This window comes from Coturnix japonica, chromosome 13 (assembly GCF_001577835.2).
Source record: "Coturnix japonica isolate 7356 chromosome 13, Coturnix japonica 2.1, whole genome shotgun sequence".
NCBI classification, from domain to species: Eukaryota; Metazoa; Chordata; class Aves; order Galliformes; family Phasianidae; genus Coturnix; species Coturnix japonica.
The window spans coordinates 9,799,982-9,812,551 of NC_029528.1; the positions used below are offsets into that span (position 1 = coordinate 9,799,982).

General features: G+C 38.2%; 1 protein-coding gene across 3 annotated transcripts in view; it reads left to right on the top strand.

Annotated features, from left to right (window-relative positions):
- The window catches only part of ATP10B (ATPase phospholipid transporting 10B (putative)), a 70,930-nt gene that overhangs the window by 33,175 nt on the left and 25,185 nt on the right, over positions 1–12,570 (top strand). For all 3 annotated transcript variants that reach the window (XM_015876344.2, XM_015876342.2, XM_015876339.2), the window contains 6 exons: positions 361–565; positions 2,513–2,598; positions 5,040–5,146; positions 8,428–8,559; positions 10,960–11,087; positions 12,022–12,274. In XM_015876344.2, the coding sequence (XP_015731830.1) occupies positions 361–565; positions 2,513–2,598; positions 5,040–5,146; positions 8,428–8,559; positions 10,960–11,087; positions 12,022–12,274 (911 nt within the window). The remainder of the gene's footprint in view (positions 1–360; positions 566–2,512; positions 2,599–5,039; positions 5,147–8,427; positions 8,560–10,959; positions 11,088–12,021; positions 12,275–12,570) is intronic.

The window sequence follows — 12,570 nt, forward strand, 5'->3', positions numbered from 1 at the left end:
CCCTTTTCTTTTAATGCCTGTATTTCTTGTGTACTATACTTAAAAACAGTTCTGTTGGTCTGAGTGACTTTCTGGCTTTTGCTGTTGAGAAGATAGGCACAAGTGCTTGTGAATGAAAGAAATTTTCATTTAGTTTCTATTTACTCCATGTAGATACTTTACTTTGTACGTAAGATATGGTGAAGTGCTACTACAAAACTGTCTAAAGCACTAATTTCTAGGTGTTTTGCAGTGTCTTTTAAAAAAATACAGCCATGTGGCACCACTGCCTTATTTTTTTTTTCCTAAAAACCCCACTTAGCAGGGAGCCTGCCTTGCTAATGTCGCTATTCACCCTTGACTTATTTTTTGATGCCACAGGAAAGACCGTGCCTACATTGAGAAGTGCTGGAAAGATGTCCGAGTGGGAGATTTTGTGCAGTTGCAGTGTAACGAGACCATCCCAGCTGATATCCTCTTGCTGTACTCCTCTGACCAGAATGGGATCTGCCACTTGGAAACAGCCAACCTTGATGGAGAGACCAACCTTAAGCAGCGACGAGTTGTCATGGGGTTCTCCAGACAGGTAAGTTTATGAAATCAGAGTCCATGAGTTATTATGTAGATACACCACATGCACAGAAGCCTTTACACTTAGGAAGTCTTGTTACATAAGCATAGTGGAATGCAGTTCTGACCGTGATGACCGCAGTGTTCAGGAAGGTCACAGTTTAAATAACCATCTCTATTACCCTGTTATTTAAAATTATTAGTGTAAATAGCATGTTGATTAATAAAATCAATGCACTGCATATCACACAAGCTGGTTTTAGTCTTCCTGTCTGCAGCTTGTCCTTGTTCCTGGAGCTTTGTTTAATCTTGTGATTTAAGTGCTCCATAAAACTTCCCTGATTTAACTGCAGCTATAAAAATGTGACTCTTAAAGGAGGAGAGAATGAACTGAGGTTAGTTCTTTGGTTTAGGAAATGCTTTGGAATACTGAATTCCCCTACCTTTAAAATACTGAGACGAAAGAAACTTTTTCTTCTTGTAAGCCATTTTCTGACCTGAATTTTCAACTGTAAAATACATTTTTTAGACCAGATTCTCAGCTTGCTTGTACTTAGATTTTATACATATGTATACAAAATAGGATGTATGTATTGCTCAGAAGAAGGACAGGGGAGAGGAAAATGAGAGTTAGGCACTGTTACTGTGAGAAACTCTTACAGTCTGGCAAAGCTGTGATGAATTCCAGTGGGAGATTCTCAAGATTTTCAGTTTCCAATTGAATGTGACTTCTGGAAGTCTCTCTTGCTTTAGAAGAAGATATGGAAGCCCAGCAGCAGATCTGATTTCCAGCTCTGAATTTCCTAATGAAAGGAGTTTGGATTCAAGTGGGTTGCAGTTCTTTTGGTTTTTATCTCACAGCTGTAATTATTCTCTTTCATGTTTCTCACAACCCATTTTTATTACATATTCTTAATCTAAAATCAAAGTCTCAGTATCTTTTCAGTTGAGGAAAAAAGGTTATAGCAAACAGGTACCTTTCATGCAGCTGGCTTTCCAGACTGCTTCAAAAAGCCCCCAGAGCAAGCCTTTTTCCTTGAATAAGTGGAAAATAAAGCAAAAGTGTAAGTCTTATTTCAGCTCCGAGCTCTAATTCAGGACGAACTTAGCCCAGGGATCTCCATGCTGTTTTGTCTCTCACAGCACACTGGGCTCTTTCACTTCCCTTCCTTTTGAGGGGATCGTTTGTTTCTTTCCTTGTTTCCTTGTCTTTATTTTAGTCATATTTGAAAGTATTCAAATTATTTAAAGGCATGGTCCCTTATTTTATTCTCATGTACTGATGAAACAACTCCTCTAATATATTTCAAAATCCATATTAATATTGCAATTATTTTCATTTGATTACTTTTGTCTGAAGAGTGTTGTCATTTAACAAAGAGCTATAAAACTTATTACATTTACCTTAAATGAAGGCAAGTGCTGCCTCTAACCAGCGTCTCTATTGTATGATCCAGTTCACAGCATTTATTGTAATTTAATACAACCAATTGATAATTCAGCCAAGGAAAGTATCAGATCTGCTGTACCATGACAATACCCTTTTGATTATACAATGAATTACATTATTTTGCACACTCAAATTTGCTTATGGTCAAATACATTTGTGTTGATAAAAAATAAAGTGAGAATTGACCTGTGTGCTATTTGTGCAATTAAAGATGAAAACTGTTGGCAACTTCCAGCCTTGGCTGTTCTGTCTGCATCTGAATTTACCTTACAGAGCAGGGAAGAAATTGCAGGCAAGCTGTGAACCTGATCTAAACATTTATTTTTTCCAAACCCTTGCTTTTTGATGAGGTAAGTTTACCAAGCCCATTAGTTTTACCTCTGACACTGTGTTATGCTTCCATAAATAAAGTTTATCTGTTGGTGTGGATATGGCATGGGTATTTGGCTGCAGTGTTTAGCATTTCAATTTTTCTGGATTTGACACTCATTCCGTGTGTGTTTCCTCTTGCAGAATACTTCATTTGAACCAGAATTTTTCCAAAATACCATCATCTGTGAAATGCCTAATAATGATCTCAATAAATTCAAAGGGTACATGTAAGTGTTTGTTATCCATAAATGTATTGTCTGTCTCAGCTTTAATGATTCACTTGGCGGGGTAATGAACGGAAGCAACATGTTTTGCAGAAATTGGTGGGCATTACTATTATCTATTCCTGGACTCAGAAGTTAATAGATTATGCAGACTGGAATTTGGGCTTTGAGGCAAAGAGGGACCAAGGCTTGCCATTGAATTCACAACTATTTTATACAAATTGTTCTCACAAGGCTTCAGCTCTTATCAGAATTCTGACAGGAGTGCATTTGTGTTTGACCTGAAAGCTAGGCTAGGCTAGATTTTCTATGTAAATACTTTCTAATGTTTAAAGATATCCATCTGCATTGTTCTTATTTCTTCATATTTACTGCCATGGGGATAAGGTATCCAGGATCTTACATACAAATCTAATTTTTTCTTACAGCTGAAAAACACATGCAAGCACAAAAACTGTAAATGAAACCAATGCATTAGAAAAGTGTTCTAAAAGTTTACTAGTAGCTAAACTAGTAGTTAATGTCTTTCCAGTGATGCAGTGAGAATGTTGAACCTGGAACTTGAGTAAACCAGCAGATTCTTGTCCACTAGACCTCAACGTTCCTAATCTGTTGTTGAGAATTTGTGTGTTGTAGAATTATACCTCTAATAGCAATGTTGGTTTCCCTCCTCTGTGATATTTTAACAAGTTAAAATAGGTCAAGTCAGTGTCGGTTACTGGTTTAGTGGATTAGTAGGTATTATCTAAATTGAAGCAATTCTTCCAATTAGCCTGCTATAATACAGCACAAAAACACTGAGATTGTGCAAATATAAGAAAAATGTCACAAGAAAACACACAGAAACACACCCATAGGGTTCAGGACTGGCTTTAACAACTAAATCTCTGTTGAAAACCTATAGCAGAAATCTCTCCTGGAAACACCTATTATCTCACCTGCTTGGCGCAGCGGGGAATTAGCTGCCTTTCTCTCCCTGCTATGAGGGTACATGAAAGTAATCTGTGGAAAATAATTTACTAACAGTGGAGTTCTCTTTTTTAGTCTGCTTTTGCCTGGTGCGTTTTCTAAACCTGAATTGCTTTGAGTAGTATTCAAACAAAAATTGGACTCTCAGCAAAACAAGGTATGAGCAGCTTATAGCACTACTCCAAGAGGTGCTGCCAGCTTACACTTTTCTCAAAGAGCCCTCATTGAATTTCCATCTTCTTGCTGTAAAATTGTAGCAGTGCAGAAGAACTGTCTCTGCTAAAAATGATAAGCACAAACTTAGTGATATCTGCCTGGTGTGCCCTGGACACAGCAAATGCTGCTGAAAGGGGATGCAAGAAGGTTTCTGCTAAGTGATTTCACTAAGGCTGAAGCTAGTTCCCCAGGATAAGGGAGTTCTGGCATTACTTCTTAAATGTGATAAGAAATATATTTGCATTAATAGTTATTTACTAATGTAACTTCGTATATGAGATATTTAAATCTCACTGCACTGAAGCCTGGGCTTCGTATAGAGAAAACACTGTGATATCTCCCATTATGTTCAAGTGCCAGTGAAGACAACTGAAGATCTGTAATCTGAAGCTGCTTTGGAAATTACACACCTGCATTTCAAGATATAACAGTGACCTTCTCTTTTTTTAACACTGCAAGCCAGAGCTGCCTTATGGTCTTCCTCAGCAGGGTCTTTGATCAAAGCCATTATTCTGCCATCTTATAGTGATTTGGTGTCTAAACCTTTTCACTCCTCTCCCTTGAAGCCACGTTGTCATGTGCAGCTGCAAACAGGTGTAGGATTGCACATAGCCCAATATAGCACTGAACTTTGCCCCTCATTTATGTAACACAGCATTTTGCCGGTAAATGCAATACCAAATATCCAGTAAAGAGTCATAAAATATACGTATTCTGGAAGAACTCTTATCTTATGCTGGTATTTAAATAATAGCAACAGTTCAAGCAGAAAAATCTCAGCTTTGGTAAAGATTTCAGGAAGAGCCTACACAAATTCATGACAGAAAACTGTAAAAATAGTTTTTATTTTCAGAGGCAAGTAACCCATTGATGAACCTGCCTGATGGTGTACTGACCTTATGATTTTCAGTAAGTTTTCCTCTGTCTGTAGCAGAAGGAGCAGGTGTGTGACAGGACATCCTCAGCCAGGGTGAAAAATCTTCCATCCAGTGTGGGTGAAGGAGAAAGCATCAGCCCAAGCACTCCTCGAGGGAGCTGAGGTTCACAAGAAGCCCTCTGGTGGTTATTTGAATTCTATCTGACTTCTTACTGGAGTCTTTACTGAAGCTGAGTGAAGTACAAGCAAATTAGACTCCTTGCAGTTTCTTGATTTCTACTTGAATTGGACATTAACACACATACACACACAAATGTTTGAGGTTTATCAGAACAGAAAATGGCATTGTTTTATTTATTTTGTCATCTTTTTCTTTTCCCAGGGAACAGCCAAATCACGAACGAATTGGCTTTAACATCGAAAGCCTACTGCTTCGTGGATGTACAATCAGAAACACTGAAGTTGCAATAGGAATTGTTATATATGCAGGTAAGAAGTACATTGTATCTCACTAAACACAGAATTTCCCTATAAGTATCCTTAAGTCAACATGAGTAGTCTAACCTTGCACCATAATTTGACCTTTAGATTAAAGAACTGGTAGTTCAGAGGGAAGAGTGCATAACCTTTTGAAGTAAAAGTGTTACACGGCTCTAAAGCCAAGGAGTCCTACACTGGTTCACAGACAAGTGACAATATACCTGTGTGTGACAAATATCTTTCTACCTTTATGCAAAGATATCCAGACCAGTTAAATTTGATGAGGTTATTTTAACTCTCAGCTCTGTAGCTCTGATTATAATGCTAATTTCATTGGTCATAAAATCTTCACTGCTGCCCTAAGAGGGATCTCAACGGCTCCTCAGGGCAGAAACCATTGCAGCTGAAGATCCATTACATGCTGACATAGTCATAGCATGTCTCTGCAATTGTGCATTTTGTGCAGTAGATACATGAACCGTACCAGACAGTGTCTGTGTCCAGATCAAATGCAGCAGTCCAGGCTCAACAGTGGGTTAGCTCATCTTTTTCTCAGCTTCTTTTAGTTTCACAGAATTATAGAATAGTCATATTTAGAAGTGACCTTTAAGGATCATATGCTTTGACCCTCCCTGCCCCATTGTTAGGCAAATATTTCACTAGATCAGGATGCTCACAGGCCCATCCAGTCTCAATGTAAATGTTGACATGGATGAAGTATCAACAGCTTTTCTGGGAAACCTGTTCCAACCAATCAGTCTAAATCTGCCAGCCTTTTTCTGTCTGTTACTAAGGTCCCTTTATAAATTAGGAGTCTGCTATAACATCTCCCTTGAGCATTCTCCAGGATTAACAATGTCAGCTCTCACACTTGCTCTTTACAGAGGAGGTGTTTGAGTGCTCTGTTCATTTTCATGGCCATCATGGACCTGCTCTAAGAGATCCATGTCTTACCTTCTCCTGCTAGGATTCCCATTTTCTTTCTCTAGCCATTTTCTAGTATGCTCCTTTCACCAACAGTAAGGATCATAATGTGGGCTGATGTTAATGTTGCTGAAGCTGCCAGCTGCAAAGGTTACCAAGATGTGGTGTCATTGGTCTGAGTAAGACTTCAATTCAATTTCCCGCTGACATCTTTTTGTTCATGTCAGAATAAAGGCTTATTCTTTCTCTTCTAAAATTAGATTCACTTGAGCCAGTAACCAGCTTCATTTCTAGGTTTCTTTGACATTGATTATATTTTGGCTTTTAATCATGGTTTGTGACCTTTTCTGAACATCCAAAATCGGTCACATTGTAACATGGCACATTCTCCATTTTTATAACCCTATTACTGCTCAATCTTACTTTCTAATGGACGCTTTGTGAAGCGTGGAGCCATCACTTAAAGTGATTGTTTAGCCTGTGCAGATCTCATCTGACCCAAGTAGAGTTTCACCTTTCATGGCTACCCAAACGTTCTACGTAAAGCAATAGCGCTAATGCACCAAAGCCGTGTTGCAGAGCCATGGTCAATACGGTTTTCCTACTGTGATAGGAACAGCATCAAGAATTAAAAATGCTTTTCCAGTAATAAAGTACCAGAATGGAAACAAGTTTTAAACGAGGCCATTAACATCCAGAAATTGAGTGATAATGTACTGTAGTGTGATAGGTGAGGTGCTGGTTTATACAGCATGTAAATCTGTGAGGATTCTAGAAGAAAAAGCAAACATATATATAGTTAATTCTAATTCTTTCTGATATTTCATATCTTGCAGTCTTATATCCTTAATAGAGGCATTGAGAAAATTCCTTTTCATGGTGTGCAGCTAAAGTGGAGGGGAATGAGAGAGGTGAAATTTGTAATTAGAGCTCATCCAATTTCATTGCGTAAATCCATCAGTATTTCCCTGAGGGATCTTTGTCAGGGGACTAAAGGGCTTTGTCCTGAGGTGTCCATTGTTGGGTTTGTTTGTTATTGTTTTGGGTTTGTTTTTTTCACTGCAAAATGTTCCTTTTGAGCCTGACATAAAAGTGAGAAACAGGATTTACAGAGCTGCTGGAGAAACAAAAGTGCAGGCTGTAGTGCTCTCATTTTCTGTGTAACTCAGTGGTAAAAGCATTTGTTCACAGAAGGGAAAGCTGAACATGAGTGAACCTGCACCTCCTGCTTCACAAGTAACGCCCTGACTTAGCTGACTTGGTGCAATAAGAGGATATGTGCACATACATGTGCTGAAAAGGAGGGAGCATTAGTGGTGTGAGTCAGCCCCCACCACCATACCTCTGGGTTGTGTAGGAATTACATATTCATTGGAATGTCCCTGCTCTTAGTGAATGTCCTGAACATAAGGCTGGAGAGTAATTTTCTCACTTGCTCTCTACCTCAGTTAATAATCTTTGATATAAAGCTGGAGTGAATCCAATAGCAGTGATTAAATCACTCCTTACTTCCAGCTTTTGGTTCAAATCACTTCTCTAGGAAAAGCCAAAAGATAGACGGGCAAAGAGTACCTCTCAAACACTAAACACACATATAAACAATAATGCAAATACAAGGCTGCATGGCCTTTATTTTTTACTATAGAAATAAGTATAAAATATACAGTTTACTATAGCAGATCAGAACAGATGGAATCCAGGTATTCCATTTGTGAACCCATAGTTTAGATGATATTAATAAAATAGAAAAAGCAAATCCTGCTTGTTGGCTTCTTGCAGATCTCTCTTCTCATTACAAGTATTCCAGCTCAATTTTAATTCAGTATGTTCTTAGGACTTAGTGGGCTTTTTTTCATTTCTTGCCCTGCTGTTTTGTTAGCATTTTACATCCATGTGATGAGAAAGTAAATAACACTTATGTATTTCACTGTTGGACCTGATGTGTTGGATTGTACTTAATACATGAAATGTGTCTAGTGGCTTCCAAGTAGCTAATTTTCAATATTTTTCAAATGTTGGTTCCAGAAACCAGTATAGCACCTGATCATGTTGATTATAAAATTACAAAATGCAATATTATTATTCCTTTTCCCTCTGTTCTCCAGGAGACTTAGTTGTTATATAGAAGCATATCTGTGCTTCTGAGTTACAAGCATTTCGAATAGTGGTATAGTTCCTGTATTCCTATTGAACCTTTGAAAAAGTTAAATGTATGTGACAGCTTAAAGCTGAAACTTAGTGTCTTTTTTTTGACACTATCAGTCAAACGAGAAAATGGGCAATAAAATTCCTCAATGAAGCTGAAGATAAATAAACCACCTGTAAAATGCTATGTAAACTTGACAGTATTGATTTGTGTTTTGAAGGTCATGAAACCAAGGCCATGCTGAATAACAATGGTCCTCGCTATAAGCGCAGCAAGATAGAGCGACGGATGAATGTGGATATTTTCTTGTGTGTGGGACTCCTGTTCACAATGTGTCTTGTTGGATCTATAGGTATGAAGCATTGACCAAAATCTTTTGTTTGATTTCTATTTTGTACATGATGATTAAAACTATCTTACAGAGACAAGGGAGATCAGATCTAGAGCTGAAGGCTTCAGGCTTTTGGACTGTAGGTTCTTTGGTCTTATACAAATTAAAATGGCAAATCTGAGCAATTCGGATGGAAGGAAACTCAGCCATGGCTATGAATATTTCAGATAAGATCCATCTCCTCTATAATAAAATATGTGTAAAGCAAGCAATTGAAAGCTGTTTGGTTAATACATAGGAATCGGTATTTAAGAGTGCTGCTCTGAAAGTCATGTCTCCCATTTTATCATGTTTGCTCATGATGTCAGAGACAGATGTTGGTGGAATGGCAGCAAAGGTTGAACCTTCCCACCCGTATTCTGTTACATTTTGCTGTCATGCAACAAATAGAAGCAGAGGAGCACTGTGTCAGAATGGCATCTGACATGGAAATGTGTATGAAGCAAAAGTGTGTCACTGAATTCCTGTATACTGTAGAAAATGACATCTACTGACTTTCATCAGTGCCTGTCCCTTATATGACTACAAAATATAATGATGCAGCTTTACCTTCATTACTGTAACATTTTCCCTAAATACCTTCACGGTGACTTTAGCAACCCATGATCTGCACGTGGGTAATTCATTTGGTTCACAATCTGTACAGCTACCTTCTTCTCAAAGAAGATGAGATGGATCATTTGCTTAGGTAGGAACACTGCATTTTTGTAACGGCCTCCCTTCTTAAATGCCACAACTGGGTGGGACTGGGTGGGATCTGACTCTGGTTTACTTGATTGATGACCTGAAAGGCCTCACTTTCACTGCACAGAAGCACCCACTTGCCCTACTGCTCTGATTGCAATCTGTCCCTGGCACGTCAGTATTAATGGATCTCCTAACCCTGAGGAGAAGGGCCAGATTTTAAGCCTGCTAAGCTTTGAGTGGGTCATTGCTTTTAAGAGGTAACAGAGGCTCCCATGAGAATTTTGTGTTCAAAGCCCCTTTTCTTTTTTTAATCAATTTCATCTCTGTGATAACTTGCTTAGTGCTACTGCTCTGATTCAGTTTTGTAGAGACAAAGTCAAATCATGTGGCCCTGTCAAGCTTCCCTGAACCTTCCCCAGAGCCCTGCGATGTGACCCACCAGTCAGTCATCACTGTAACACTGTTAGAAGTAAAGGCCATCCAAAAAGATGAATAATAGAACTGACTTAATCACTTTTTTAATTTTGCTGCCTCATGTTGCAGTGGGCTTTCTTGGCACAGAAATGGGATTTCAGTTTGACAACTGAGCTCTATGCGAGGGAGAGAGAGACTTCATTTTCATTGTTCCCTGGCTGCTGTCATGTCGATTTAGAGACTTGTCTTTGTCTGGTGTGTAGGAGCCCTTGAGTAATAAAGTCCTTTAACTTAAGGTTTGAAGTGGTCTCAGATGAAGAAAATTCAACATTTAAAAAACAATTTATATGCTCAGGTTAAGAAAAACAAAAAGAAGAAAGACTTTGAAATATTCAGTTTAAGTGAAACTTGTAAAGCAGGAACAAGTATATCAACTTGCATCTGTTCAAAAGATCCCATTGCTCTACCGTGAGTTTTTTGCAACCTTGTCTGAATGTAGGGCTCCAGGAAGAAAACGGCCGCTTGCTTAATTGGTGCTAATAGAAGTTTTCTCAGAACTGGATGCACAGAGTGGACTAATAGGGGATTTTGGCAGGAAAAGGGCATCTAGAGCAATGACAATATGCAGAAACTAAGTCATTTGTGCTGGCTACATGTCAATTTTCTGACTCTGTATTAAATTTATGTCTGTAATGGCAATATGAAAGGTGGTAAAGAAATCATGATGGAATGTTGGTAAGTCCTAAACCAGAGACTTTGCTATAGCAGTGCCATTTGACAATGTGAGTAAACTGGTGAGGAACTGAGGAAACGTAAAAACCAGCTGCTTGAATTAATTTTTAATTTAATGTTAGCATGTAATTATGAAGATTTCAGATTGTCTATGCAGAGACAGTGATATATATTTCTGTTTGAAAGTGGAATGGGTGCCTTCAGCACTGAGGATTTTTAAAGCTAGGTGGCAGAGATGGAATCCTCCCATGTTAAAAATAGAGTGAGAAGAGATCTACACAGACATAAGAGTCATGGGAGAAACCTGCTGAAGGACAGGTGGAGGAAAAAAAAGTCATGCCCAGCATATCTGTTATGTGCATGTGCTACGAAGTTCTGCCTATGTTTTGCATTCTTCAGCAGATTTGCAGCACTGCTTGGATATTGATTTGGAAATGTTGTTCTTTATTAGCACCATAGTTCAAATGAGAAGCTTTATCAGTCATCATCCTGCTCAGTGTGTTTCAGTATCATATATCATTCCTACAGGACATGGAATTTGGTCTGGAAGCTTCCCAGAACACCCACCTTATGATGTCCCAGATGAGAATGGCAATTTTCTGTCTCCGGTTCTTTCTGGTTTCTACATGTTTCTGACTATGATAATCTTGTTGCAGGTAAAAGAGAAAGCTTTTCTGTTACCTTCAAGAAAGGAGGCATTAAAAACTGACTACAATCAGCAATTTAAAAAAATTAATATCAACGAATAGTTTGTGCAGTACTTTCGTAATCCTATTCGCAAATGTTGCAAAGAGTGTTTCAAATCATCATTTTTTTCCCTTGAAACTCAATTTTTTCTTTGTAGCTTATGAAACCTCACAGGGATATATATAGGAAGGACAGGTATTATATCTCTGAACAGCTCTAGAGTCCCTAGGGTATGCGTTATAGAGAATGATTATGTCCAAATATCAGTTCTTTAGCATTTGTTTGTTTGTCTTTTTCTTTTGCCTATGTTCATCATTTCTGAATAGAAATGCCAATTAATGTATCAAGAAAACAGTGAAACAAAATTTGTCATTTTTGCCTGCAGGGAATAATGACTGTGTAAGGTTCTGTGGGCTTAGGAAAGAAGCTAAATTAAAAGTAAGGTGCTCATATATCTGGGTCTGATTAAGCTTAATCGAGTAAGAACAATTTATAGGATGGGGGAAAATCACATTTACTTTTCAGGTTTCTTGAAATTGAGATCTGCTGAGATTAAAGTGGACAGGATTTCTTTGATATGAATGAAATAGGAAGATAACTTTTTGAGCTGCTTAGATTCCTTAGGGGCATATTCTTCATTACTGAAACTGAGTATTTGTGCATCTTATGAATTCAGAATTATTTCATTGTGGGTAAGTTATTGGATGGGGAGCATTGCATGTAAAGGCATTGCTTGTTACACAGGTTTATGCCAAGAGGTAGTTTGTTCTAGTGTATCATTTCCAAGTTTCAGGAAGGTAAGTGTACCATGTACCTTGGTCCAGAAAATGGGTTTTTGTAGGAGCATTCTCTGAAAGATTCATCTTCTGGGTTGGTTCTCACTGAGATTTTCATCTCTTTCAGGTTTTGATCCCCATTTCTCTTTATGTGTCCATTGAGTTAGTCAAGTTGGGCCAAGTCTTCTTAATTCACAATGACATTGACCTGTATGATGAAGAAGCAGATTTGCCCATACAGTGCCGAGCCCTAAATATTACTGAAGATCTTGGGCAAATCCAGTATATTTTCTCAGACAAAACTGGAACACTAACAGAAAACAAAATGGTATTCCGTCGCTGTACTGTGGATGGGCATGAGTTTTCACATCAGGAAAATGGTAAGAAAGACTTTCCTACACTTGCTTTTTTCTCTGAGTTACTAAATCTTAATAAGTATTAATATTTCAGCCTACTGGGCCTTTCTGACTGGGACTCCTGTTTTGGAGACTCCTGAAAGTTTTAAATGATTTGGAAGTTAGATTTGAAAGGTTTTTTTGTTTCCGGCATTGTACTTGAGAGTGCGAAGAGAGCATTTACTTCTTCATGTCTTAATAAGTGCCAGCAAATCTTTTATAGACTCCCAAACTGAGATTAGTTAGTAATCAAGCTCAATGGATCCAAGAGTAATTACCAT